We start from the raw sequence: 24,269 nt of genomic DNA, 5'->3' as shown, positions 1-24,269 counted from the left end.
GTTAAATCATGCGATTAATTACGAAAATAATTACACCCCTAATTTTTAATAATCTTTTCTTTTTATATATTTTTTAAAGAAAATATTATTTAAAAAAAATAGGGGTGTCAGGCGATTAAGTGTTTGAATTATAATTAATCGCTTGACTTCATTAGTTAACTCATGATTAATCACACATTTTATATCTGTTCTAAATGTACAATAAAAAAATGTTTTCTATGGTTTCATACTCTTGTTAACAAAAAATTGGAAAAATAACTAAAAGCTCAACTAAAAGAAATAGTTCAAATAATTTGTTGACGTCTAGCTGTCAATGGCAGTGAATGAGTTAATCTCAACTTTCTTCTTCTACTGTTTTATCATAATCTTAGTGTGTACTTTATGCATGCACAGCACCACACTGCCCCTTGAGGCCAAGCTTGAATTTTTTATTTTTATGCTTTTGTAATTGGCATTCTTTCACGTTCTATTTAAAGTTGAGTTTTGATAGCATTGGATCCACACTTTAATTAGGACCTGAACTCAAATTGAACACATATTTGAGAAGCAATGAAACATGGCTTCCTTCCTTATTATCCTTACGTTCTCATTCCGAATAATAACATAATGATCTGGTAATGAAAGACAACATGTTGTTTTGGATTTTGCCAACTTAAGTGATTAGTCTGTCGCTTTTGGTAGAGTTCTCGACTTAATTATCACGAGTACCACAAACCGCTGCCAGTCCCAAATGTGGACAAAAAACGAGTGGGTTGCATAAAAAGTGTGCTAAACAAATCATGCGGGCGACTTGCTTTGGCGACGGACAAGCCGAAAGACCAAAAACTAGAAAGTCCCTCATTGCCATTTTGAATTGCTGGCTGTCCAAGATGCCAGCAGGCGTCTGCACTCGAAAGGCCGTCTGCTAATCTAAGCAAATTTAAGGTTAAAGTACCACTGATTGTCACACCAACCTAAGTGGGGCGAAATTCCTTCTCCGCATTTGACCCGTCCCCCGAGGGAGCGGTGAGCAGCAATTTAAATTGGCACACCAGCCATATTTTTGCTGCTTCCGGTCCAGTGAGCAGTGAGGTGCATGACATAATGGCATCCTGCTGATGTCACTTTTTTGGAAGCTCTGTGCTGTTACTCAAGTGCTCTACCAAAAATGATTTACTTCCTTTGACTGCTGAGCGACAATTCTTGTTTTCTTTTACAGGAGGCTGTCAAAGTCATCCAGCCGCTTCTTCTAAGAAGAATACTAATGTTCTTTGAGAATTCCGATGCAGATGACAAGAGCAGTCTTTGCATGGCATACGGCTGTGCTGCTGCCATGTGCGTCTCCACATTTGGATTGACCATCCTCCAACATCTCCACTACTATTTTGGACAAAGAACGGGCATGAGGATGAGAGTGGCCGTGTGCCACGTAATATATTGCAAGGTCAGTGAAGATGGTGCAGATGCTTTTTCAATGACTGTATCCAAAAGCATGCACTAAACTTAAGTAGAAGTAAATAGACCTGTACTTGTCTCTTGTACTTAAGTACAAGTAAAAAGTACGGACTGAAATGTATGTAGGTACAAAAGTCAAAAGGATTTTTATTGTATTTATTTACTGTCAATAATATACAACACTCATTTTGATCATTGAGCCCAATGAAAAAAATGTCTGAGCACACCATTTTCTAAAATTATTTTTTTATTAAACATACAATGATTAATTGCTCAATTAATAAAAAAACAATAAATGAATAAAATACATTTTAAATAACTTTTTTTGTCCAAAAACGCTTACAAAATAAACATGAATTATGTACAATACATATGACTGTTTTGCAGTACTTTGTCCTGTTATTGTATACTAGTATCCCATAGTAGTCCTTTACCTGTACCTGTCTCTTGTACTTAAGTAAAAGTAATATGTACAGACTGAAATGTAAGTAAATGAAAGTAAAAAAGATTTTGCTCATTTAGCCCAATGAAAAAAAAATGTCTCAGCACACATTTTTTAAATTTATTTTGATTTAACAGATAATCAATTAATTGGTTGATTAATTTAAAACATATTTAATGAATAAAAAAACTTCTGAAGAATTTGTTTTGGTCCAAAAATTCTTACAAAAATAAAGATAAGAATTATGTACAAAACCGTTGACTTTTTTACAGTACTTTGTCCCCTTATAGTATACTAGTATCATATAGTAGTTCTATAGTTTGTTTAACTTTATAACAAAATTAAAAATCAGCAAAAAATCTGCTTCTTTTTATTGTTTGTCATTATCTTTGTTTTATGTTTAATGTAAGCAAACATTTTTACAAGATCTTAAAAGCTAATATCGCCCGGCCGATTAATCGTTTGGGACCGAGTTGTATATAAGAAAATAAAAAATCTTTAAAACTAGCTTGCTTGGGCAATGTGTTCCTTAGCTCACCTGTATGTGTTTTTTCAGAGCGCTCCCTGGTTCGTTATCCTCCATATCACTATTGTGCTTTCTTTTTTTTCCTGATAAGTCCCCAATATCTTAATGAATATTTTAACTCAATTAACTCAATTTACATCTTCATTTTGTCAACCGCTAAGTTGGAAAAAACATAGAGCAGAAAGTATAGATATGTGCTTTCAAATGTTGGGATTAAAATTAAAAACGCACCAGAAAAATAAATACTGAAGTAAATTATAGATACCTGAAAAATGTACTTGTATTTTCACTTCCTGACTTCCCACCGCTGATCAAATGTCTTTTTGGCTTTCTGCAGGCTCTTCGTCTCAGCAGCCAAGCAATGGGGCAAACCACCACAGGCCAAATTGTAAACCTGCTTTCAAATGACATCAACCGTTTCGATGAGGTCAGGTGTGCTGCAACATTTCAAGTACCATTTTGCCATCATGATTTGCCGTATTTTGAAGTGTGCCTTGTTTCTAAAAATATCACCGGAGGGCACATTTGAAATGTGTATGGTTCAAACAAAACCAAAATCAGATGACAAACATGTCCTTTTTTGGGCATTTTCATTCATTTCAATGGGAAAAGGTGATTTGAGATGCGAGTATTTTGAGTAACAAATGTGGTCATGGAATGAATTCAACTTACATCATGTGTACCTTACATGGCTTCAAATGATTTACTTAAAAACATTTTCTTCATTTGTTCACCCTCTGATTAATCAATGCATTAACAAATGTGGCCCTTTTGCTTATTTTGTGTGGACTGGACTAGTATGCATGATATGCTATTAGCGTGCATGCTTGAACCGAGCTTAACCCTTGAAGCAAATATTATTTCATTGTGCAGGTTACGCTCAATCTACACTACCTGTGGGTGGGTCCGCTACAGGCGGTTGTGATCATAGTTTTCCTCTGGTACGAGATTGGGCCCTCATGTCTAGCGGGCGTGGCTGTCCTCGTTTTCATGTTGCCCGTGCAGACGTGGTTTGGAAAGCTGTTTGGAATCTTCAGGTGAGTAGGCTAACAAAAAATGTGGGTTTGGGGGAAAAAAAATAGCACAGTGCATGTTGCAACATGTGTTCTCCAAAGAATGTTTAAAAAAAAATTTTTTTTTATGCGTGCCCAGGAGCAAAACAGCGGTCCTAACTGACAGTCGGATCCGCATCATGAACGAAGTGGTGTCTGGGATCCGAATCATCAAGATGTACGCTTGGGAAATCCCCTTCTCAGCTCTAGTCACAGAGTCGAGAAGGTCAGGTGTTTTTCAGTTACATTGACCTTTTTAAAAGTCGAAATGAATTTAAATGAGGTGTAAAGGAATAATCAGGTGGTTGTCAAAAATAGTTACAGTGAAGATTGCGAGACTGCTTTGATGGCCTAGTGCTGCAGGCGCAGTGCAAGTCCTAGCGCAAAGTGCAGTTCAATGAAGTCTGCAAATTGGGTGGAGTTTTCTTTCTTTTTGGTCATTTTGTGCGGGTGCACACAGCCGACTTGATTCCCGGCCAATCGAAGCAGCTCTCTTGTTCGCAAGCATGTGTCAATGTGTGACACAATGACAAGAAAGGCTCGTTTACTAGTGGTACCGTCCCAAATGGATTTTTCTCTTGCACCCAGAAACACCAAGATCCATAACAAGTTTTTGTTTTTTATTCCTGAGTCCTTATTATCCACAAGCTTTGTGCATTTGTTTGTTCTCCGATGTGTGGCTCTATTAGTGTATTGGGCTTAAAATAATGAAGTCAAAAATGTGGGCGTCTGCCTTTCTTTTTTTTTTTTCTTTTTTTTTATATATATAAAAAAAAAGAAGCTGTTAGTTCCCCTAAGGCCTCACGTGCAGGCTTCGGAATTTGCTTTTTGTTATGGGTTAATGACCACGCCACATTAGACTTGGCATGTCTGTGTCTGTTGATGTAGAAGAATATTGTGGGGTAAACAAGTACAAAATATTTATCAGGAGGACGGTGAGTGAGTTCGATTCCCTGGCCAAGTTGACCTTGAAGTCCTCTTATCAGCTGCCGTGCACTTCCTACCCTGTCAAGGTTTCATAGTAGTGTAGAGGTGGATATTGTGACATGATCAGCGAGGCCTGTTGATGCCATCCCAGTGAGTGGCACTCGTACCATAGACTTGTGTTACATGTGATTATTTGTAGCAGTGAAGCCGTTTTTTTCACTGACACGCATCGCATTTCAAGCAGGACATTGTTGATTGTATCAGGATACAAATGACTGAAACTCACGCAGCACACTCAATGGACATATGCTGGATGGAGTCAGGGCTGGACTGGCACAAATAATTGACCCTGGCATTTTGACTTATGCCCGCCAGCCCAATTCCTGACCACCCTTGGCTACTACGCAGCTTTACCACTGATGTTTGCTATCTATATTGTAAATGGATCAATGGGCTGCTGCTCCCTCTAAATTGTGGGCCGGTCTCTCTGGGTAAACTGGAGCTATAGAATCATTGATTGGCACCACATGGGCCCTAAAAGGCACTGGCCCACCGGGCATCTGCCCTGTATGCCAGATGGCCAGTCCGGCCCTGGATGGAGTACAGTCTTGTCAAATCCAATGAAAGAGCTTGATCTGAAATTTTGCCTTTAAAGAAAATCATGGCAGATATTCAAACTGTTCATTTAAACATTAATTTTGTCACCAAAAAATCTTTTCAGAATGGATTCTCCTATCAATTATTCCATCCATTACTAAAAGAAAAGAAAAGTGGCTAAACATTGGTTCTGTGTGCCGCAAAACTGGTTTTGAGAATTTGAGACTTTTGTGTTTAACTTGGCTTGACAGAATTACACGTTTGTGTATTTAACCAAACAACATCCCTTTTTTTTTGTCTTACGGGAAGTATGCTAGCTTAATGCTAGCTAACACATAGTGCCCCCAATCACATTGGTTATAATGTATACATTTAAACAACTAATATTTGAACACAAACGGTGCATAAACACACAGAGCACAAAATGATATTACTGCAGTGTTAAAAACAAAAGAAAAAGTTGGGTCAACTAAAGATTTCAAGGCAACAAACTTTGATAAAACAAAACAAGCAAGTTGTTTGCTTTGGAGTTTTTGTTTTACATTGTACAGCTTAGTTGCAACAGTCTTCTCCATGTATTACATTCAGTATACATGCTGCACATTTTATAACAAAATCAATATGTAGCTGACTGTCTGAATCAAAACTGCATACATGTGTGCCTAATGTGGCAGCCAGTGAGAGTTGTCGATTAATAATCTTCTTGCTATGTGCTTTGTTCCACGAAAACCTCCTTCTTATGTTGTGGTGGCCTGCAAAGCAACGTTCAGACTTGAAAGGGGATTAGGAAAGTTTGTTCTAAATTCCTGCCCTCGATAAATGATTGATGTGTGTTCCAGTTGCAAAAGTTTTTTCTTTCGGGTAATTGTGGGTTGCACCTCGGACTGCAACCCTTCGAGATAAAGTGTGTCACGTGACATGTTGGCATATGTCTCTTTCGGCGTGACGGCGCTGAAAGACAACATTGTCAGGCTAGCGTTTGAGTGCAAATTGTACCGTATATTGATTGAATGCATTTCATATCCAAACATTTCTTGTTTTGCCGCATTTTGTGCAGGAAACACCATCCGTCAGCAGATTCATTATCAAAACAGTATTGTTTTTCTCAGTTCAAACACTTCACTTGTGAAATATTGGGAAAACAAATTTCTGTCTTCAGAAAGGAAATAAACCAGATCATGAAGAGCTCCTACCTGCGAGGACTCAACATGGCGTCGTTCTTCGCCAGCAGTAAGATTGTGGTGTTTGTCACCTTCGCCGTGTACGTGGCGCTGGGCAACAGCATCAGCGCCAGCCGAGTCTTCGTCACCGTGTCGCTGTACGGCGCCATCAAGCTCACCGTCACGCTCTTCTTCCCCCTGGCCATCGAAAAACTGTCCGAGACCATCGTCAGCATTCGCAGGATCAAGGTAATGCTCTCACCTCACACCTTTGACCTCTCCTTGAAAAACATTCATTTTTGTGTCACAGCGTTTTGGTGGAGAGAGTAGACTTTTCAAGTAAACTTCAGTTTTATTGAACTTTTAAGAACTATATTGTTTTATTTACTCTTTTGAGCTGTTTTTTTTTCTGATCATTCTTGTTTATAACCCCACCTAGAATTTCCTCCTGCTGGATGAAATGAATCGAAGGAAGTTGACACGGGAGGAAAAGAACCCCAACATGATCGAGATGACGAGGCTGACATGCTACTGGGATAAGGTGAGCATTCGACCTCCAAGGTAGTTGTACAATTTAAAATTCAAACTAAATATTTGGGACAAAAATCCAGAAGTTGACCCACCACCATGCGTGACGTCATTTTATCATTAGACTCCAGCTCAGTGAGCATTAAAGGATTAACTCTGCAATGCCTTTTATTAGGCTTTTTTTTGTGATGCCAACACAAAAGGGTACAAGTGACGGCAAAGAAGAACTTTCTAAAAGTACTGTACACAGTATTGAATAAAATGTACAGAAATTAAAATGCTTTTCCACATTTTTTGTTTCAATTCAATGGACATTGTGCTGCTCCATCTGATGAGTGCAGCTGAGCGATCGGCGATTAATCGATCATTATTTTAATCGTCAATTAATCCCGCTTAATTTTAAATAATGTTGAGTTTTTTCTTAAAATCTTGCATTTTGTTACATTTTCCACCAACCGTTCCAGGAAATTCTTTGATATGCACATATTAGGTTAGTAATCTTTAACCCGCGTTCAAGTAAAGTGGTTTCTCTGGTGTTACGGGGTCAAAGAAGACACTATAGGTGTGAATCATTCACATGTTGTGGGTGTTCTGTGTATCAATTGTCACACTTTTTGCTCCATCACATGCAACCGTCTGTCACGGCTTGTGACTTTATAGGCTGTCTATATACTGGAGTGAAAATGAGTGGGTTTTTTTTTTAGTTTGCAACTTAGTCACGTAAATGTTGTGCTTATTTTAAGTTAGAGGCTACTGTGTTCTGACCAAGTCAAGAAATGAGTCTGAAACCATGACTACCCAGTACTTTCACACGAATCTTAGTAAGTGTTGCTGAATGTTCTAGAATATATATTTTTTTCAAGATCAAGCCTTAATAACAGCGCTCATTAATTCGACCATATTCACAACAATGAGTAAGCAGCAACAAATTGTGGCCCCAACAGCCATAGTTTATGCCCCCCCCTTTTTTTTTTATCGACGGGTGGGGTGGAATTTTGCTGTACAACATGTCAAGTACAGCATTCCCTCACATGCGACCCCTTGCACAAAATGGAGCCCACCGCGGAGGATGGGGCCCTACGCACAGTGTGTGATCTGCGTGTAGGGAGGGATGACTGTGTGCAAGTGCGTGGAATTCAGTCAAGATCTAAAAAGGAAGATAGAATATTTGTGTGCTCAACTTAAAAGGCTCTGTGCCGGGAAACAACAAGCAAAAATGGAGTCAACCAATTCTGCCAAGAAGATTGGTCAAATGAAGGCAAGATTAGACAGTTGCTATAAAAAGTGAAAGTGACGTGATGCTAATGTTATTGGTGGTGTATATGCATATTTTAGATTTTTTTTTTAAACTAAAACAATTATATAGTTTTGCAACTTGGTCATCATGCAGGGGGGGAGCAGGTGAGGTCCATAGTCCAAGTTTGAAAACCGCAACCACCCATTTCAACGGACTAGCCTATTATCTTACATGCAGTGAAACCTTAACAAATGCAAGCGCTCGTGTCGAAGATTGCAAGACGCTCACTTGGGTTGGATTCATCAAGTTAAAAAAAAATACAAATCTGTTTTGCTCTTCTCAGTAGCTTGATATGGGAGGAGACTAGAGAGTGTGGTATAGAAGGGGACTTTTGTGTTGACGATAAGAGATACTCTTTTGTAGTACACTGTGTTAACTATTTAGTTTGGTCGACAAGTGATGCTTTTATTTCTTCATTTATTTCCGCACATGGACAAACATATCATTTTTAGAGTACAGAGAATCCAAAATTCAATTCAAACTTGCTCACCCAATTGTTGTTGTGGAATTTCAAATAGAACATCGTCAGCTGACAATGCACCATCACACATAGCGAAAAATACTATTATAGTTTAACTACTGTGACAGGGTGGACTCATGACGTGGCCACTAACGTCCTCACTTGACCTGAATCGTATATAGACAGCCTGTAGCGTCTGTTGAAATAATGACGCTTTACTTTTAATTTTCCATTCCTTTGTCTCATAAACAAACCTGTTACACCGTAAGAGCTAGAGAATGCAACAAACGTGACGCCGTCAATCAGACACGTTCGCATTTCCTTATACAGATCAAGTCAGGCCAACTAAACTCAAAAGGTAAACACAAATCTATTCAAAGTCAGTCCAAATCTTTCAGTTATTTTTCTTTGTTGACACTTTCAACCTGGCTAAGTATCTTTAATGTTGGATTTGTCGTGCGTGTAACTGTTTCTGCCTCTTTAAACGCTCTCAATCAATTGTCGTCTCGACGTCCCTCTACCTGTCCGCATACCTTCAAAATAAACTTCCGCCGAAAGTTTAGAAAATAAGAGTTTGAACAGTGACATAAATTTTGAAAATAAACCCGTTGTATTTTACACAGCCTAACAAGTGACCGACTGTTGTGTGGGATGGAACAAATAATGCCACAATTGATAGACAACATGTAAATTATTCACACTATATCTTATCTTCTTTTACCTGAGAGGTCACTTTCATTTAGGTTAAAGATTACTCACCTAATTCCAAGAAATTTCCTTGAATGGGTTAACAGGAAATGGAAAAAAAAATTATAATATAGATCAACTGAACTTTCACTGGTTAATTTGACTATATATATATATATATATATATATATATATATATATATATATATATATATATATATATATATATATATATATATATTAATTAGCTGAAATACTTCAAATATCAAGTTACTGTTTAGGCCAGCAAATATGTTGCTCCCCACCTGTCATGGGTATCCATAGCAGAATTTTCAATTCATTTATTTTGTCTCTCTGAGCCTGCGTGACTCCTCATCCCCAAAACAAGTTTTTCTACCTTTATTTTCTTCAACCCTTTCCTCACAATTTAGCCAACCACTGTGGTCATTTTAGCCTGCACGTGTGGATTACAAAAAGAAGAAGAATTCAAACCTGCGCTCTTAATTCTTTTTTATTTTTTTTTCAAAAGCTCATTCAAGGCATTATCAATGTAGCGTACATACATGTTTTTTTTTGTTCATTCGGTAATGTCATCATCATTGCGCTTTTTTTTTTTTTGTATGTGGGTGAGTATGTGTATGTGCGTGCGTGCGTGCGTGCGAGTGTGTGTGTATTCGTTAGTTCACCAAAAACCTATTTTAAAAATCCCATACCGTTCACCTAAACCGAACACCGCCGTCAGGAGACCCGAGGAAGGACCAAAGAAAACAAAGGAAGGTGAAATCCAGCATCGACCAGACACCACAGACCGGGCCACCAACCAGAGTTCTTCACCAACCCCAGAAACATCTAAATTCCAAGCCCCCAGACAAACCCCCCAACCCCCGCATCCCACCACGACCAACCGGCAGCCCCCCAGCCCCCGGGGACCCCCGCACCCAGGCATCGGCGCCGAAGAGTGGCCGGACAGCGGAGAGGGCACCCGCGCCCACCCCACCCCCCGCCGCGTGGAGGGACGGAACATTTCTGATGACAACTATATCTCTTGTTTTCAGTTTCTGGATTCGCCATCTCTGCAGAACATCTCTCTCACAGTGAAGCCACATCAGCTGCTGGCTGTCATCGGACCAGTGGGCTCCGGGAAGGTGAGATTAAAACTTTGTTAGTGATTCTCAAAGTGTGGTGTGCATAATTGTTCAGGTTTGGATACACTGTTGATCAATGCACTGGTCATTGACAAAAGGTCCATGTCGACTTCACTCATCACCTATACTCCGCCCCCTTCTCCTAGTCGTCCCTGCTGAGCGCCATCCTGGGCGAGCTGTCTCAGGACAGCGGAACGATGGCGGTCAGAGGTCAACTCAATTACGCATCCCAGCAGCCGTGGGTGTTCCCGGGGACCATCCGCAGTAACATCCTGTTCGGGAGAGTGCTGGATCCCCACAAGTATAAGCGCGTACTGGAGGCCTGCGCTCTCAAGAAGGTGAGTTGGTATTGCAAATGGACAGGACTGATATTTTTTTCACAGATCATTTTACTGATGTCGGGTCAGTCTGACAGTTTCAACAAATATGACAAAACATGATCCTTTCATTTTAAAAGCAGGATAAGGAGTGTAAAATAAATAAGAAATACAATTTAAACATTTTTTTAAATTAAATTCAATAAGGCTTAATTTTGTTTTTTGTTTTAACTCATTCACTGCCATTGACGGATATAAACGTCAATCGTCAAAACGTCAAATGTTAATCACCTGTCACCCCTAATTTTTTAACTCATTCACTGCCATTGACAGCTAAAATTAAAAAAAATTAATCGCCCGAAGTTCCTAATTTTTAATCATCTTTTCTTCTTCTTCTTTTTTTTTTTTTAATTCATTCACTGCCATTGACGGCTATAAACTATTTCTATTAGTTCAACATGTTTTTCCACTTTTGTTAACAAGAGTATGAAAACCTAGAATTTTTTTTATTGTTCATTTAAAACATTTGTGATTAATCGTGAGTTAACTGGTGAAGTCATGCGATTAATTACAATTTTTTAAAAAATCACCTGTCACCCCTAATTTTTAATAATCTTTTCTTTTTTTATGAATTTAACTTGAACTAAAAATAATCCAGTACATTTTCTATTTATTTTTCTATCATCACATTGCCTTGCACTGCAGATTGTGTTGTGTGCAATGTATTGGAGTGCAGGACCTGGAGCTCCTCCCGGATGGCGACCTGACTCTCATCGGGGACAAGGGGGGCACCCTCAGCGGGGGGCAAAAAGCTCGCATCAACCTGGCCAGGTGTGACTATGTTCTGTTGTATATGCAGTCTGAAACATGCTCAGTGAGAATAATTGTGTGTGTGTCCTCAGAGCAGTGTATGAGGAAGCAGATATCTACCTCTTAGATGATCCTCTGAGTGCCGTGGATGCCGAAGTTGGGAAATTTCTCTTTGAAGCGTGAGTGTTAATCGATCCCTCAGTTTACCTCGCACATTGTGGGTCACTTCTGAATTTGAGAGTGATACAGGCAAACAGCATTTTTGAAAAATGGACCAATTCTGTGCATTTTTTTGTGTTATGTTTTCAAGACCTCCGGCACACACACTAACTGTAGAATTTTTCTAAAATACCTTATTTATCTTATCATATATTTTGCTGTTTGGAAAAACCCTGTTACAGATACTCAGGCACCAGAAAGACTATTTGAAAAATGTTGACGAATAAATCCTTGAATCGCAATGACTTGAAGAAAGTTGCATTTAGATTTGAATACTAACTTCATTTGAATATTATTGTAATTACAGTAACAAGGTTGTATTAGCATAGATGTACTTTCACATACTGTACAGTCCCTGGGCTCCCCTCCAAAAGTATTGGAACAACAAGGTCAATTGTTTCGTTTTTGTTGTATACTGAAGACATTCGGGTTTTAGATGGACAGATAACTATGAGACTAAATTTCAGAATTCTATCTTTTATTTCATGGTATTTACAGCTAAATGTGTTAAACAATTAATTGTTGTTAACTTTAATCGATCTCACCATGATGGAAGCATACTATCTCCTCAGATGTATTCTTAATGTCTGATCATGACCGATAAAATCATGTATGTGTCTTTTGACGACCTTTGTCAGTCCTCTTGAAGAGTCGAGTGTTTTTGTCAATTCATTAGGTGCATCTGTGGCCTGCTGAAGAACAAATGTCGCATCCTGGTTACTCACCAACTTCAGAATCTGTGGACAGTTGATCAGATAGTGGTGGTCAAGGAGGTTGGTGTTGCAACTTTGACTGTCATCAATAGGGTTGTGTAGAGGTGAAACATTTTCAGTATGATTTTGGAAAGGTATCGTAGTCAAGCAAAAATAAAAACATTATGGGCTCTATATATTAGATGGTTGACCGGTGGGGTTGTAACCCAATTCAACTATACAGTATTTGGAAAATGCCTATTTGCTAAAAATACTGCAATGGCTAAAAACAAAAGTTTAAGCGAGACTGTTTGAATGTTAACGCTGCACTTAAATGAAGGCAAATAAAAACAAAAAAACTGTATTTAAATAGTGAGCACCGTTGTTAGCACTGTAAAACATGTCTTTGCAGAGTGGAACATTTGCACACATTTCCATGCGATTTTGATACACTGACTGTTTTTGCTTATTTCTTGCTTACTTTAAGGGTCGTATCATGGCCCAGGGTACCTACAGCGAGTTGCAGAACTCCGGCCTTGATGTTGGCTTTCTCGTAAAAAAACAGCAGGAGCAAGAACATCCATATATGTCAGCCAACTGTGACAAGGCGTCAATCTCCAGCAAGAAGACAAATTGTTCAAATACTTCACGCTACAGCACCCTCCTGCCACCAGAGGGCAGTATCCCTGACATTCTCCCTGTAAGCAACAGAATTACACATTTTACACGCATATTCATATTTCACAAATTCATGCATTGGCATATTTTTTTGTGGGGGGAATCTACTTACTAACCTTACTTTGGCCCCTTCTTGTGGCATCTTGGTGATGTTAGATTTTATTTATTTAAATCTGTTTTATGGCCATTCTTGAATTCACTTTATGCTATGGAACGGTCACATTTTTGCTTCTTTCCTGATGCAGCTACGAGTAGCCCATCTTCTTTGCTGTTAAAACTGACCTTTTTTCACTAACATTTATTGTGTAAATGTCAAGATTTAAGTTTAATGACTTTTACTATTGTGAAAGTGCTTGTATGTGTTTGCCTATATGTGACATTTAACTTTGTGCTAGCGTGCTATAAGCGAGTATGCTAGCTAAACCTGCTGATTAGCCTCACGTGAAGCCGATTTGTTTGTGTTGAATAACTACTGAATCCAGTCGTGTATCTGTCAAATGATTGTGTACAATATATGCATGGTGTTGATGTTTTGATGATTATTCTTTGTCTTTGTGTGTCACCTGCTACACTAAATCAATCAATCCAAATAAGTCTCCGTTTTACAAGCTCTACCGCCATCTTTTGGCCTCAAGAGGCAATTACAAACCCCTTACAGAGGAGTTGTCAATTGCTCACAGGCTTTTGCTATTAGTTCCTATGAAAAGCGGGGGGTCCAGTCCAGATTGCATAGTTTTTAATTTTTTTTACAGTAAGATAACAATGATGAGCAGTTCTAGTTTTTATTTATTTATTCTTGATTTGTTTTACAGGTTGAGACTGCACACGCTTTAGAGGAGGAGTCTCGTGCTGAAGGAAATGTCAGCAGGGACATTTATGCCAAGTATTTTACCGCCCACTGTCATCCTCTGATCTTATTGGCTATTCTGCTGCTCAGTGTCGTCGCCGAGGTGAGTCAGAACCTTTTGTTGGAGGTTGTAGGAAAGATACAGTAAATATAATTATATTAAATGGTCTCCACTGAACACCCCTAAAACACCCGCTGCCATGATCATGATGTCACACTTCATTTATTTATTTTTTACAAAGCTCATATAGCTATTTTACTGGTACTGATCTGTTATTATGTTTAAAAAAAAAATACAATGGAAATTAGGTAAAGGTTTTTTAACGTCTCAAACTAATAGATAAAAAACTAGGCCGTTGTAGTAGCAGTTGAATACCCAGACTGATTGTGACATACTTGCATAGCTAATGTATCTTTGTTGTACTTCCTAGGCTGCATATATTCTTCAGGACTGGTGGCTTGTGTTCTGGTGAGTCAATGGACCGGTATCTATTCTGCACACAAATACAAACGGAATCTGATCAAGTTACCTTGTGTTGATTTTGTCGTCGACAGGGCCAAAGATGAGCGCAACAACACCAGCACGATTGTGAGTGTTGGGAAAAGCACCAATGAGACTGGCTTACACCAAGGCAACAGTCTACCATTTTATCTGGGCATTTATTCTGGTCAGTCCAAAAATTCTTATTTTCTCTTTTTGTTTGGAAATGTCTCTATAGACTAGTCGCAAAAAATGAAGGATATTTGGTCATTTTGATTCCTAGAATGATTATTCTTCTTGCTCGACGATTCCGCTTATTGATTCTTCTTATGTTGCAAATGAGTGAGGATGTTACACATGGAAGAAGTGTGTTTTGGTTCTAAACTTTTCCAACATGGTGTCAAGACAGAAGCATTCACTCTCTCGCACCGCAGGCACGACCTCTCAACCCGCACTTAGTGTAACTGCTACCATTTTTTTTATCCATTAAATTGTTTTTCTGTATAAAATGTATTTTAAAACGTGATGAAAAGATAAAAGAAAAAAAAGCCATTCATTTTATGTAATTTTAAGAAAATACTTTTATATGGATACGGTATATATTTTCAAAAGGATTGCAACAGATGTTTGCGTATTTGTGGTTTGTTACGCACAGACTTCACTTATTTGCAGATTTAGAATAGATACATATTTAAAAAATAAAATATTAAATATTTATGGTGGGCGAACCTGTGTTATCATGGAAGACACTGATTGGCAGTATTTCCCGGTGTATTGTTTTTGTTTTTTCATTTTAAAAAAATTACGCAATTTTAATGGCAGTTAATTATCTAATGTTCACGTCAATTATTTGATGTTCACTTCACTATTCCATATCTCAGAGTTTCTCTGTATAACAGTTTGTCCATTTCCCACAGAACTGAACTATGCAGAAATATTTTTGTATTATCACATTATATATACAATGATAATTACATCAATACTCTTATCTGTCCGTAGTATGATTTCCCTTGATTGGTACGCAGTATGGATAATGAAATGAGAACGGCAAAATTCATATCCATTCCTGTCCCTGCTTTCTGTGTGTTGCAGGTTTGACTGCCGCCGCCGTCATCCTGGGCTACGCCAGGAGCTTAGTCATCTTCCATGGGTTAGTGCGATCCACTCAGACGCTGCACAACCGCATGTTCAACGCCGTCCTCCGCACCCCGGTCCGCTTCTTTGACGTCAACCCCATAGGTGAAACATCGACGCCTCGTCTTAATTGTTGGAAATGTAATCTTTCAAGGTGAAGCAAATCACACGTAGCTTGTTGACAGCTCATGTCATGTACGGCAGGAGGCGTCACTCACATTGATGATGCCGTTGTTTCTCTGCGCTGATCCCAAAGTTTGTTTGTTTCCATGTATGTTAGGAAGAATCCTGAACCGCTTTTCCAAGGATATCAGCCAGATGGACTCCATGTTACCACTCATATTTGTGGACTTCTATCAAGTGAGGAGCCATCGGGTTCGAACAGTGTTTCCCGATCTTTATTGAGCCAAGGCATATATTTTACATTCAAGGAAGCTCAATTTGGACTTTTTCACTTAGGGTGTACTCACTTTTGCTGCCAGGGGTTTAGCTTAGGGGTGGGAATCTTTGAATGTCTCACAATTCGATTCCGATTTTTGGGTGTGCGATTCGATTCGGAATTGATTTTCGCTTAGGAGCGATTTTTGATTCGAAATGATTTGATTGCCAATGATTTTTGCTTCAATTTATAGATGTGCAAGAAATCGTAATGATCTACTCCAGTCTGACTCGCTAATGCTAATTAGCGCGCTACTCGCGGCACTTTTATCACTCAAAAGAACGGCTCCACGCTGCAAAAAAAAAAACTTTTATTGGAATAACTTGAATGTGACTTTTTCCTTCTACTCTCTAATGTGGCTCCAATTTAACAGTGTATCGGACCGCGTGGAACCACACTGCCCCTTAGTGGCCAAATTGGGTACAGCATGAACAGCGCTCCCAATAAAGGCACACACAAACAAAGGGAAGACAGTATAACATAATTTAAATAAAATCGATTTTGAGACATTTAAAATCGATTTTGAATCGTACTAAACGAGAATGGCGATTCTTATGAGAATCAATTTTTGGGCACACCCCTTGTTTAGCTCGCTGTATTTTGAGGGAACAATAAATTTGCGCTGTTATAAAAGGGGCGTAATCACATTTTATGGTAAAAGATTATAATTTTTCGATCAACTAAGTGAAATAAAACACACCAGATAAAGTGAAAGGCACAATGGTTGGGACTCACTGGATTAGGCTGAGGTCACTAATATTTTGTTGTCGTGGTTTGATGAAAAAAAACGTGGCTTTTGTAGCTTTTTTTACAGAACGTGGGCGTTCTGGCCGTGGCAGCCTCCATCATCCCTTATCTCCTGGTCTCCATCGCTCCCCTGCTCTTCCTCTTCCTGTACCTGCGGCGGTACTATCTCTCGACGTCACGAGACATCAAACGTCTGGAGTCCACCAGTACGTCCATGCCTTTTTGTAAAACTGAGCCGGTTCACACGGCGATCGGTGACACGCTCCGTCTTCCCTTGCAGCGCGCAGCCCGGTCTTCTCGCATCTTTCCTCGTCCCTCCAGGGTCTGTGCAGCATCCGAGCCTTCAGAGGAGAGGAGAGGTTAACAAAAGCTTTTGACTCACATCAGGACCGACACTCAGGTTGGTCTCTCGCGTGCGTCTTCTCATGCACGATACGCAGAATGTGTTTTTGATCAAATTATGTCGTTGATCACAGAAGCGTGGTTTCTCTTCCTGATGACCTCCCGCTGGTTTGCCCTCCGTCTGGACAGCATTTGCTTCGTCTTTATCACCGTAGCAACATTTGGGTGCATTTTACTCCGAGATGGTGAGGATGTTAAAAGACTGTCCTCTCTGGTCAGCGAACAGTTGTGCCTATGAGTCACCTGGCTTACAGTAATTTAAAGATACAAGATGTCGTTCTAACTTTTTGTTTAGTTTTTTGCTTTGAGTTAAGTGGCAGTGCACTATGCAAATATTATTCAAAAAAGCGGCTTCGTGTTTAACTCTTTTGCTCTTTAAATGTTTTAAGTATCCCAAAGACGTTTTTTTTTTTTTAACTCATTCACTGTCATTGACGGCTATAAACGTCAAAAATTCATTTGAACTATTTCTGTTAGTTAAACATTTTTTTTCTACTTTTGTTAACAAGAGTATGAAAACCTAGATTTTTTTTATTGTTCATTTAGCACAGATATAAAATTTGTGATTACTCATGAGTGAAGTCATGTGATTAATTACGATTAAAAATTGTAATCGCCTGACACTCCTAGTTTTTAATAATCTTTTCTTAAAAAGATTATTAAAAAATAAAACAATTATTAAAATTATTATTTTTATTTTTTTAAATAATATTTTTTTAATTGTAATTAATCGCATGACTTCACTAGTTAACTCACGATTAATCACAAATTACATATCTATTGTAAACGTACCAAAAAAAAATGAATCGCCTGTTGCTCCGAATTTTTAATATTCTTTTATTTTTTATTTTTATGAATTTATGGCAGTGAATGAGTTTTAATGTGTTTTTATGCTAGAGCACACAGAAGGCTTTGATGCAGCCTCTCAACTGCAAAGAACGGTTGAGGAAATGGTAGTTATTACAAAAACGGCCAGCAGGTGGCAGCGGAGCAAAACAGATCAACTAGGGCAGGAATAGGCAAGTTTGTTCCAAGAGAGCCGCCGTCCTGCATGATTTCGGTGTCTCCTGCGCTCAACCCAGGTGTTTCAAATCATCAGCTCATAATTACGTTCTGCAGGAGCCTCTCAGCTGTGTTCGAGGAGGGAGACATCAATTGCATTGACTGCGGCTCTCTAGGACCAAACTTGCCTACCCCTGAACTAGGGCCATGTTGAAAAAAAGCTCATTTACTCACAGTTCTATACAGATTCTGATGCTAATTGCTGCAAAACGCAAACAGATAAAAAATATATACTTTTTTTTCCTGATGAAAGAAGAGACTAATCGTTCCATGTTTTTATAGCAATAGAAAACAATATTCTGTGGGCCTTGCAAAATCAGTCAAAATCCAGTAAAACAGCCGGGAGCGAAGGGGATTGCTTCAGTGAAAATCGCCGGGAGTGAATGAGCTAAAACATAAAAAAAAGAGAAGTACACATTGTGGATTTTAAACAACTAGTTAATGTTAGATTCAGGCCTCTTTGGTACAAAACTTGATAGGGACTCGAACGAGGATGTTTTAGCACTATGATCTTTCTTAGCTTAATGATCTGCACCTTTCCTTATGTATCTGCACCCTTGTGCCAATTAAGACCGTACATACTGATAACACTGGTACATAGGTTAAGTTAGGTTAGGTTAGGTCTGTGTGGGGGCGTGGCTTAGACAGCATGAATAGGGAATCATTTTGGACACATCAGACCTTCTTCTGCACCTTTGTGGTAGATACGGTTCTATAGAGAAATTGGGATGAAACTTTTCATTAGTGTTGCTTTAAAAAAAAAAAAGTCTGCTTAGCTTGTTGCTAACAAACGATTCAAAATGCTATGGACAGGCTAACAGATGTACTGTATGTAGACAGACAATAAAACGTTCTTTATCCTGTCCAAAAAACAACTATTACAGCAGCTTATTGAGTCCCTTACAGTAGCTGTGAAAATCTTCTTCATTTGTGTCTACATGAGTGTGTTATACTGCTCCACGGTGGTCAAGTCCGGCACACAAGGAGTCGCGATGAATTCATTATGATGCAACCAGAAACATTTAAATATGCATTCTATTTAATTACAGTATATGAGTAGTGAGTGACTATAAGTTCTTATAAATTTCATGTATGATAGTATTATTAACTCATTCACTGCCATTAACTGCTATAGACGTCAAAAATGCATTTGAACTATTTCTATTAGTTTAACATTTTTCCCACTTTTGTTAACAAGAGTTATGAAAACCTAGACTTTTTTTTATTGTATTAGAACAGGTATACAATTTGTGATTAATCGTGAGTTAACTAGTGAAGTCATGCGATTAATTATGATTACAAATTGTAATCGCCTGATGCCCCTAATTTTTGCTAATCTTTTCTTTAAAAAAAAAAGATTATAAAAAACAAAATACAATTATTTTATTATTTTTTCTAAAAATAAAAAAAGATTATTAAAAATTAGGGGTGTCAGGATTTTAATCGTAATTAATCGCATGACCACTAGTTAACTCACAATTAATCACAAATTTTATATCTCTTCTAAATGTACAAAAAAAATCTAGGTTTTCATACTCTTGTTAACAAAAGTGGGAACAAATATTAAACTAATAAAATAGTTAAAATTAATTTATGACGTCTATAACCGTCAATGGCAGTGAATGAGTTGATGTAGATTTATTATTATAGACATGTTTTTGTGTGTGTGTTGAGTAGGCTGGAACAAATGAAAGGGCATTTCTATTCATTTCATTGGAAAAAGATGATTTAATATGCTATTAATTTTAGTTCGGAGCATGGTTAAATCATGAATTACATTTGTATCTCAAGGCACCACTGTAATTCTGTTAAACATTGTAATGAATTGACTTTGATGTTTTGTACTAGTATATCAGTCATAGTTGAGGCGCTGAGTTTGGACTTGTAATGAGTTGGTCTCTGCGGGCTGTATTGTAGCCTACTGTTGGGTTTCCAGATGTGTACACTACACTACACAAAAATAATCATCTTAAAACTCATTCACTGCCATTGATGCCTAATTTTTAATAATCTTTTTCTTCTTCTTTTTTTTTTTTTTTAAGAAAATATTTTTAAAAAGATTATTAAAAATTAGGGGCGTCAGGCGATTAGAATTTGTAATCGTAATTAATCGCATGATTTCACTAGTTAACTCACGATTAATAAATTTTTCATACTCTTGTTAACAAAGGTGGGAAAAAATTAATCGGGAGTTAACTATTGCCTAATGCGATTAAAAAAAAGATTGTTAAAAATTAGGAGGAGCGTCAGGCGATTAAATTTTTTAATCGTAATTAATTGCGAGTCAACTCACGATTAATCACAAATTTTATACCTTTTCTAAAAGTACAATTAAAAAAATGTAGGTTTTCATACTCTTGTTAACAAAAAGGTAAAAAAAATGTTAAACTAATAGAAATAGTTCAATTTTTTTTTTTTACGTCTATAGCCGTCAATGGCATTGAATGAGTTAATAATGTCAAGTTACCTTCAAAAAAATGCAGATTTTGAGATGGCACCACTTGACAAGTCATGTAGTTCAAGTCTTAAAATCCCTCGTCAAAGTCCCAAAATTGGTGAGTCAAGTCATGTGATGCGACTGTCGTAGTCCCCCATCTATGATGTGGTGACAAAGAAATGGTTCAAGTTGTTTTAACCCAAATTGTGTTTATTTATTTTTGTGTCAGGCCTGGAGGCCGGCGAGGTGGGCCTTGTGCTGACGTACGCTGTAACGCTTATTGGAAACTTCCAGTGGACTGTGAGGCAAAGTGCAGAGTTAGAGAACATGGTATGTGCTGTCCAGTACACATGCATATAAATTTTTTGTTGTCAGACGATGTTTAATTAACATCCCTTGCCATGTCCTTAGATGACATCTGTAGAGAGGGTGGTAGAGTACACCGAGTTAAAAAGCGAAGCACCCTGGGTAACCCCGAAGCGGCCTCCTCTCGATTGGCCCAGTGGAGGCCAGGTTACATTTGACCGGGTACATTTGTCGTACAGCGTCGACAGCCCTCTGATCCTCAAGGACATCAACGCCATCTTCTGCCCTAATGAGAAGGTGAGACATTTCCCAAAAGTGTCAACTCCAATAAGATCCCAAGAGAAAGTTACACTGTTAGTGTTGCATTGGTCAGGTGGGCGTTGTGGGTCGGACGGGAGCTGGCAAAAGCTCTTTGGTGGCGGCTCTCTTCCGGCTGGCGGAGCCACAAGGGAACATCTACATTGATGGCGTGTTGACATCGGAGTTGGGCCTGCACGACTTGCGACAGAAGATGTCCATCATACCTCAGGTGGCTGACAGGCACCCACTCGAAGGGAACTTTTTATTGTACATTTAGAACAGATATAAAATTAGTGATTCATTGTGAGTTAACTAGTGAAGTCATGCAATTAATTACGATGAAAATTTTTAATCGCCTGACGCCCCCAATTTTTTATTATCTTTAAGTCGCGTCAGGCGATTATTATTTTTTTACGATTAATCACACATTTTATATCTGTTCTAAATGTACAATACATTTTTTTTAGGTTTTCATACTCTTGTTAACAAAAGTGGAAAAAAATGTTAAACTAGTAGAAATAGCTCAAATGACTTTTTGACGTCTATAGCCGTCAGTGGCAGTGAATGAGTTAAACACAACTCGCTTCAAAACAAGCAGCAGTTATGATAATGATAAAAGTGAAACATATTAACTAAACATAATTTGTCATGAACTATTATTCATTGCTTTCATATTAAAATGCAAACGAATGGAGGGCATCACCTCAAATGTCATTTTTGGATCTAATAATCATCTGTCGATTATTATTTTGGTGATTAATCAATGAATCAGATTAAAAAACATGTTTTAATTTCTCGCACTATTTAAAAAAAACAGGACATTATTTCAAATTGACAGTGCAGAAAATGCACAAACAAATTTGTTATGATTCAGTTACTGGTTTGATGAAATCATAAAATCGGCAAAAATGTTGATCATTGATTTCCAAAATAAAAGTAGATGTTTTCAAATGTTTTATCTTCATTCAATAAAAAGTCTGCTTTCATGAGGACTACAGAAATCTAAGAATATTTTTGTATATTTGAGAGGCTGAAATTCCGAGAATTTTTTCAATTTTTTATTTAAGGTCTCAACACGGTAAATCACAAATATTTATGGATTAATTTGATAATTAATTAGTTGTTAATTAATCATTGTACCTCTACTCATTTTTGCATATAGGAATCGATTTTAATAAGCGGTAGTGAAATGGGGTCCCTCCTGTGCTTTTGATACAGTATTAGCTAAAGCCTGATTGCTAAATTAAATAACACACGAGACGAGTATGATCATGTGTGGTGGTGATACTTACCTTGCCATTCACAATAATCAGTAAACAAAAGGAAATGATCAAGTAAACAAAAAATGCATCATGAAATTGAGGGAGTGTTTAAAAAAAAAAGTTTTTGTCTTGCCCTGTAAACCAGGATCCAGTCTTGTTTACTGATACTGTGAGGAAGAACCTGGACCCCTTCAACCAGCATACAGATGCTAACATCTGGAAGGCTCTGGAGCAGGCAAATACCCGTCTTGTCCTCTGTCGATGCGGACTCTTTCTTTGTCCTGACCATGTTCCGGCGCTACCGACAGGTCCAGCTCAAGGGCATGGTGATGGAGCTTCCCTCAAAGTTGGAGACGGTTCTAGCGGAGTGTGGCTCCAATTTCAGCGTTGGTCAGAGGCAACTGGTGTGCCTGGCCAGAGCCATCCTGAGGAAGAACCGCGTTCTCGTCATCGACGAGGCCACGGCCAATGTGGACCCCAGGTGCCGGTCGTGGTTAACCAAATCGCATTAGGAACTCTTTTTTTAATTTTTTTTTATGTAAAGGACTTTGAAAAAAGAATCGCATATTAAAATGTAAAATTGATGGGGAAAAAGGCAAATAATAGACCATTTTTCCAAATTGTTCAGCCCTTCTGTGTACTGATGTGTAATTGCAGTCATATGGTCACTGCTGCAGGACAGACGAGCTGATCCAACTAACCATCCGACGGGAGTTCAGAGATTGCACCGTGTTCACCATTGCGCACAGACTCAACACCATCATAGACAGCGATCGCATCTTGGTGAGCACTTGGCTAAACAATTGAATTGAGACACACCTCTTAACTCATTCACTGCCGTTGACTGCTATTGAGGCCAAAAATTGAGTTGAACTGTTTCTATTAGTTTAATGTTTTTTCCCACCTTTGGTAACAAGAGTATGAAAACCTAGAATTTTTTTATTGTACATGTAGAACAGATATCAAATTTATGATTAATCGGGAGTTAACTATTGAAGTCATGCGATTAATTACAATTAAAAAATGTAATCGCCTAATGCGATTTCAAAAAAAAGGTGATTAAAAATTAGGAGCGTCAGGCGATTACATTTTTTAATCGTAATTAATTAATCACGATTAATCACAAATTTTATACCTTTTCTAAAAGTACAATTAAAAAATTGTAGGTTAACAAAAAGGTTAGAAAATGTTCAACTAATAGAAATAGTTCAAATGAATATTTGACATCTCTAACCGTCAATGGCAGTGAATGAGTTAACACTCTAAAAACAGTTGGGTCAAAAGTAACCCATTTATGGATCAAAAATGGACCCATTCACTTTATGGATCAACTTAACCCATTTTTCTGGCTTGTTTGATACAAAAATGACGCCATTTTTTGACCCAAATAAGGGGATCTGACCAATATTTACGAGTTGTTTTATGCTGAAATGCCAATTTCTTGACTCAAAGTTGGGTCAAATCCACCCAAGTAGAGGATCGGAATTAAAGCACTATACAGCACACGATGCTTCCCGTACCCATGTTTCCTGCTTGCAGGTGCTGGATGAGGGTAGAATACAAGAGTTGGATCGCCCTTTTAACCTCCTTCAGAACAAAGATGGTGCTCTGTACAGGTTGGTCCAGCAGTTGGGCCCGGCTGAGGCTGAAGCTTTGTTGGAGGCAGCGAAACAGGTGAGCTGCACTCACGCAGTCATCCGTGGCGCCGATTAGGCCCATCTTCCTCAAATCTGTGCGCGGATCACATGCAGGCGGCGAAGGCGACCTGATTGGGCGAAGCTGGTGAAACAGCAATCACTCGGAATCGCGGACGTAAGCAGAGACAGCAGAAACACTGAGTGAGGTTTGTCAGGGTTTAAGGACATTCGAAAGGTGAGCTTT

General features: G+C 38.3%; 1 protein-coding gene across 4 annotated transcripts in view; it reads left to right on the top strand.

The window, feature by feature from the left end:
- Positions 1-24,269, top strand: part of LOC147178785 (ATP-binding cassette sub-family C member 4-like) — a 31,110-nt gene that overhangs the window by 3,043 nt on the left and 3,798 nt on the right. For 3 of the 4 annotated variants that reach the window (XM_086067436.1, XM_086067435.1, XM_086067437.1), the window contains 28 exons: positions 1,199-1,423; positions 2,740-2,829; positions 3,276-3,439; positions 3,555-3,680; positions 6,138-6,387; positions 6,578-6,679; positions 10,166-10,255; positions 10,402-10,593; positions 11,309-11,403; positions 11,475-11,561; positions 12,278-12,374; positions 12,781-12,993; positions 13,784-13,921; positions 14,250-14,287; positions 14,374-14,486; positions 15,392-15,538; positions 15,714-15,793; positions 16,675-16,825; positions 16,900-17,019; positions 17,096-17,206; positions 20,750-20,850; positions 20,932-21,123; positions 21,200-21,355; positions 22,534-22,623; positions 22,697-22,869; positions 23,066-23,171; positions 23,928-24,062; positions 24,140-24,260. In XM_086067436.1, the coding sequence (XP_085923562.1) occupies positions 1,199-1,423; positions 2,740-2,829; positions 3,276-3,439; positions 3,555-3,680; positions 6,138-6,387; positions 6,578-6,679; positions 10,166-10,255; positions 10,402-10,593; positions 11,309-11,403; positions 11,475-11,561; positions 12,278-12,374; positions 12,781-12,993; positions 13,784-13,921; positions 14,250-14,287; positions 14,374-14,486; positions 15,392-15,538; positions 15,714-15,793; positions 16,675-16,825; positions 16,900-17,019; positions 17,096-17,206; positions 20,750-20,850; positions 20,932-21,123; positions 21,200-21,355; positions 22,534-22,623; positions 22,697-22,869; positions 23,066-23,171; positions 23,928-24,062; positions 24,140-24,157 (3,600 nt within the window). In that variant the 3' untranslated portion in view covers positions 24,158-24,260. Of the gene's footprint in view, positions 1-1,198; positions 1,424-2,739; positions 2,835-3,275; positions 3,440-3,554; positions 3,681-6,137; positions 6,388-6,577; positions 6,680-10,165; positions 10,256-10,401; positions 10,594-11,308; positions 11,404-11,474; positions 11,562-12,277; positions 12,375-12,780; positions 12,994-13,783; positions 13,922-14,249; positions 14,288-14,373; positions 14,487-15,391; positions 15,539-15,713; positions 15,794-16,674; positions 16,826-16,899; positions 17,020-17,095; positions 17,207-20,749; positions 20,851-20,931; positions 21,124-21,199; positions 21,356-22,533; positions 22,624-22,696; positions 22,870-23,065; positions 23,172-23,927; positions 24,063-24,139; positions 24,261-24,269 lie in introns of those variants that run through there. The other variant, XM_086067438.1, reaches the window with a different exon arrangement.

The sequence above is a fragment of the Leptonotus elevatus genome, chromosome 2 (genome assembly GCF_054856555.1).
Source record: "Leptonotus elevatus isolate MCC_2025b chromosome 2, RoL_Lele_1.0, whole genome shotgun sequence".
Classification (NCBI taxonomy): Eukaryota; Metazoa; Chordata; class Actinopteri; order Syngnathiformes; family Syngnathidae; genus Leptonotus; species Leptonotus elevatus.
Note: the sequence above shows the minus strand (reverse complement) of the source record. Positions and strands in the feature narration are given on the sequence as shown.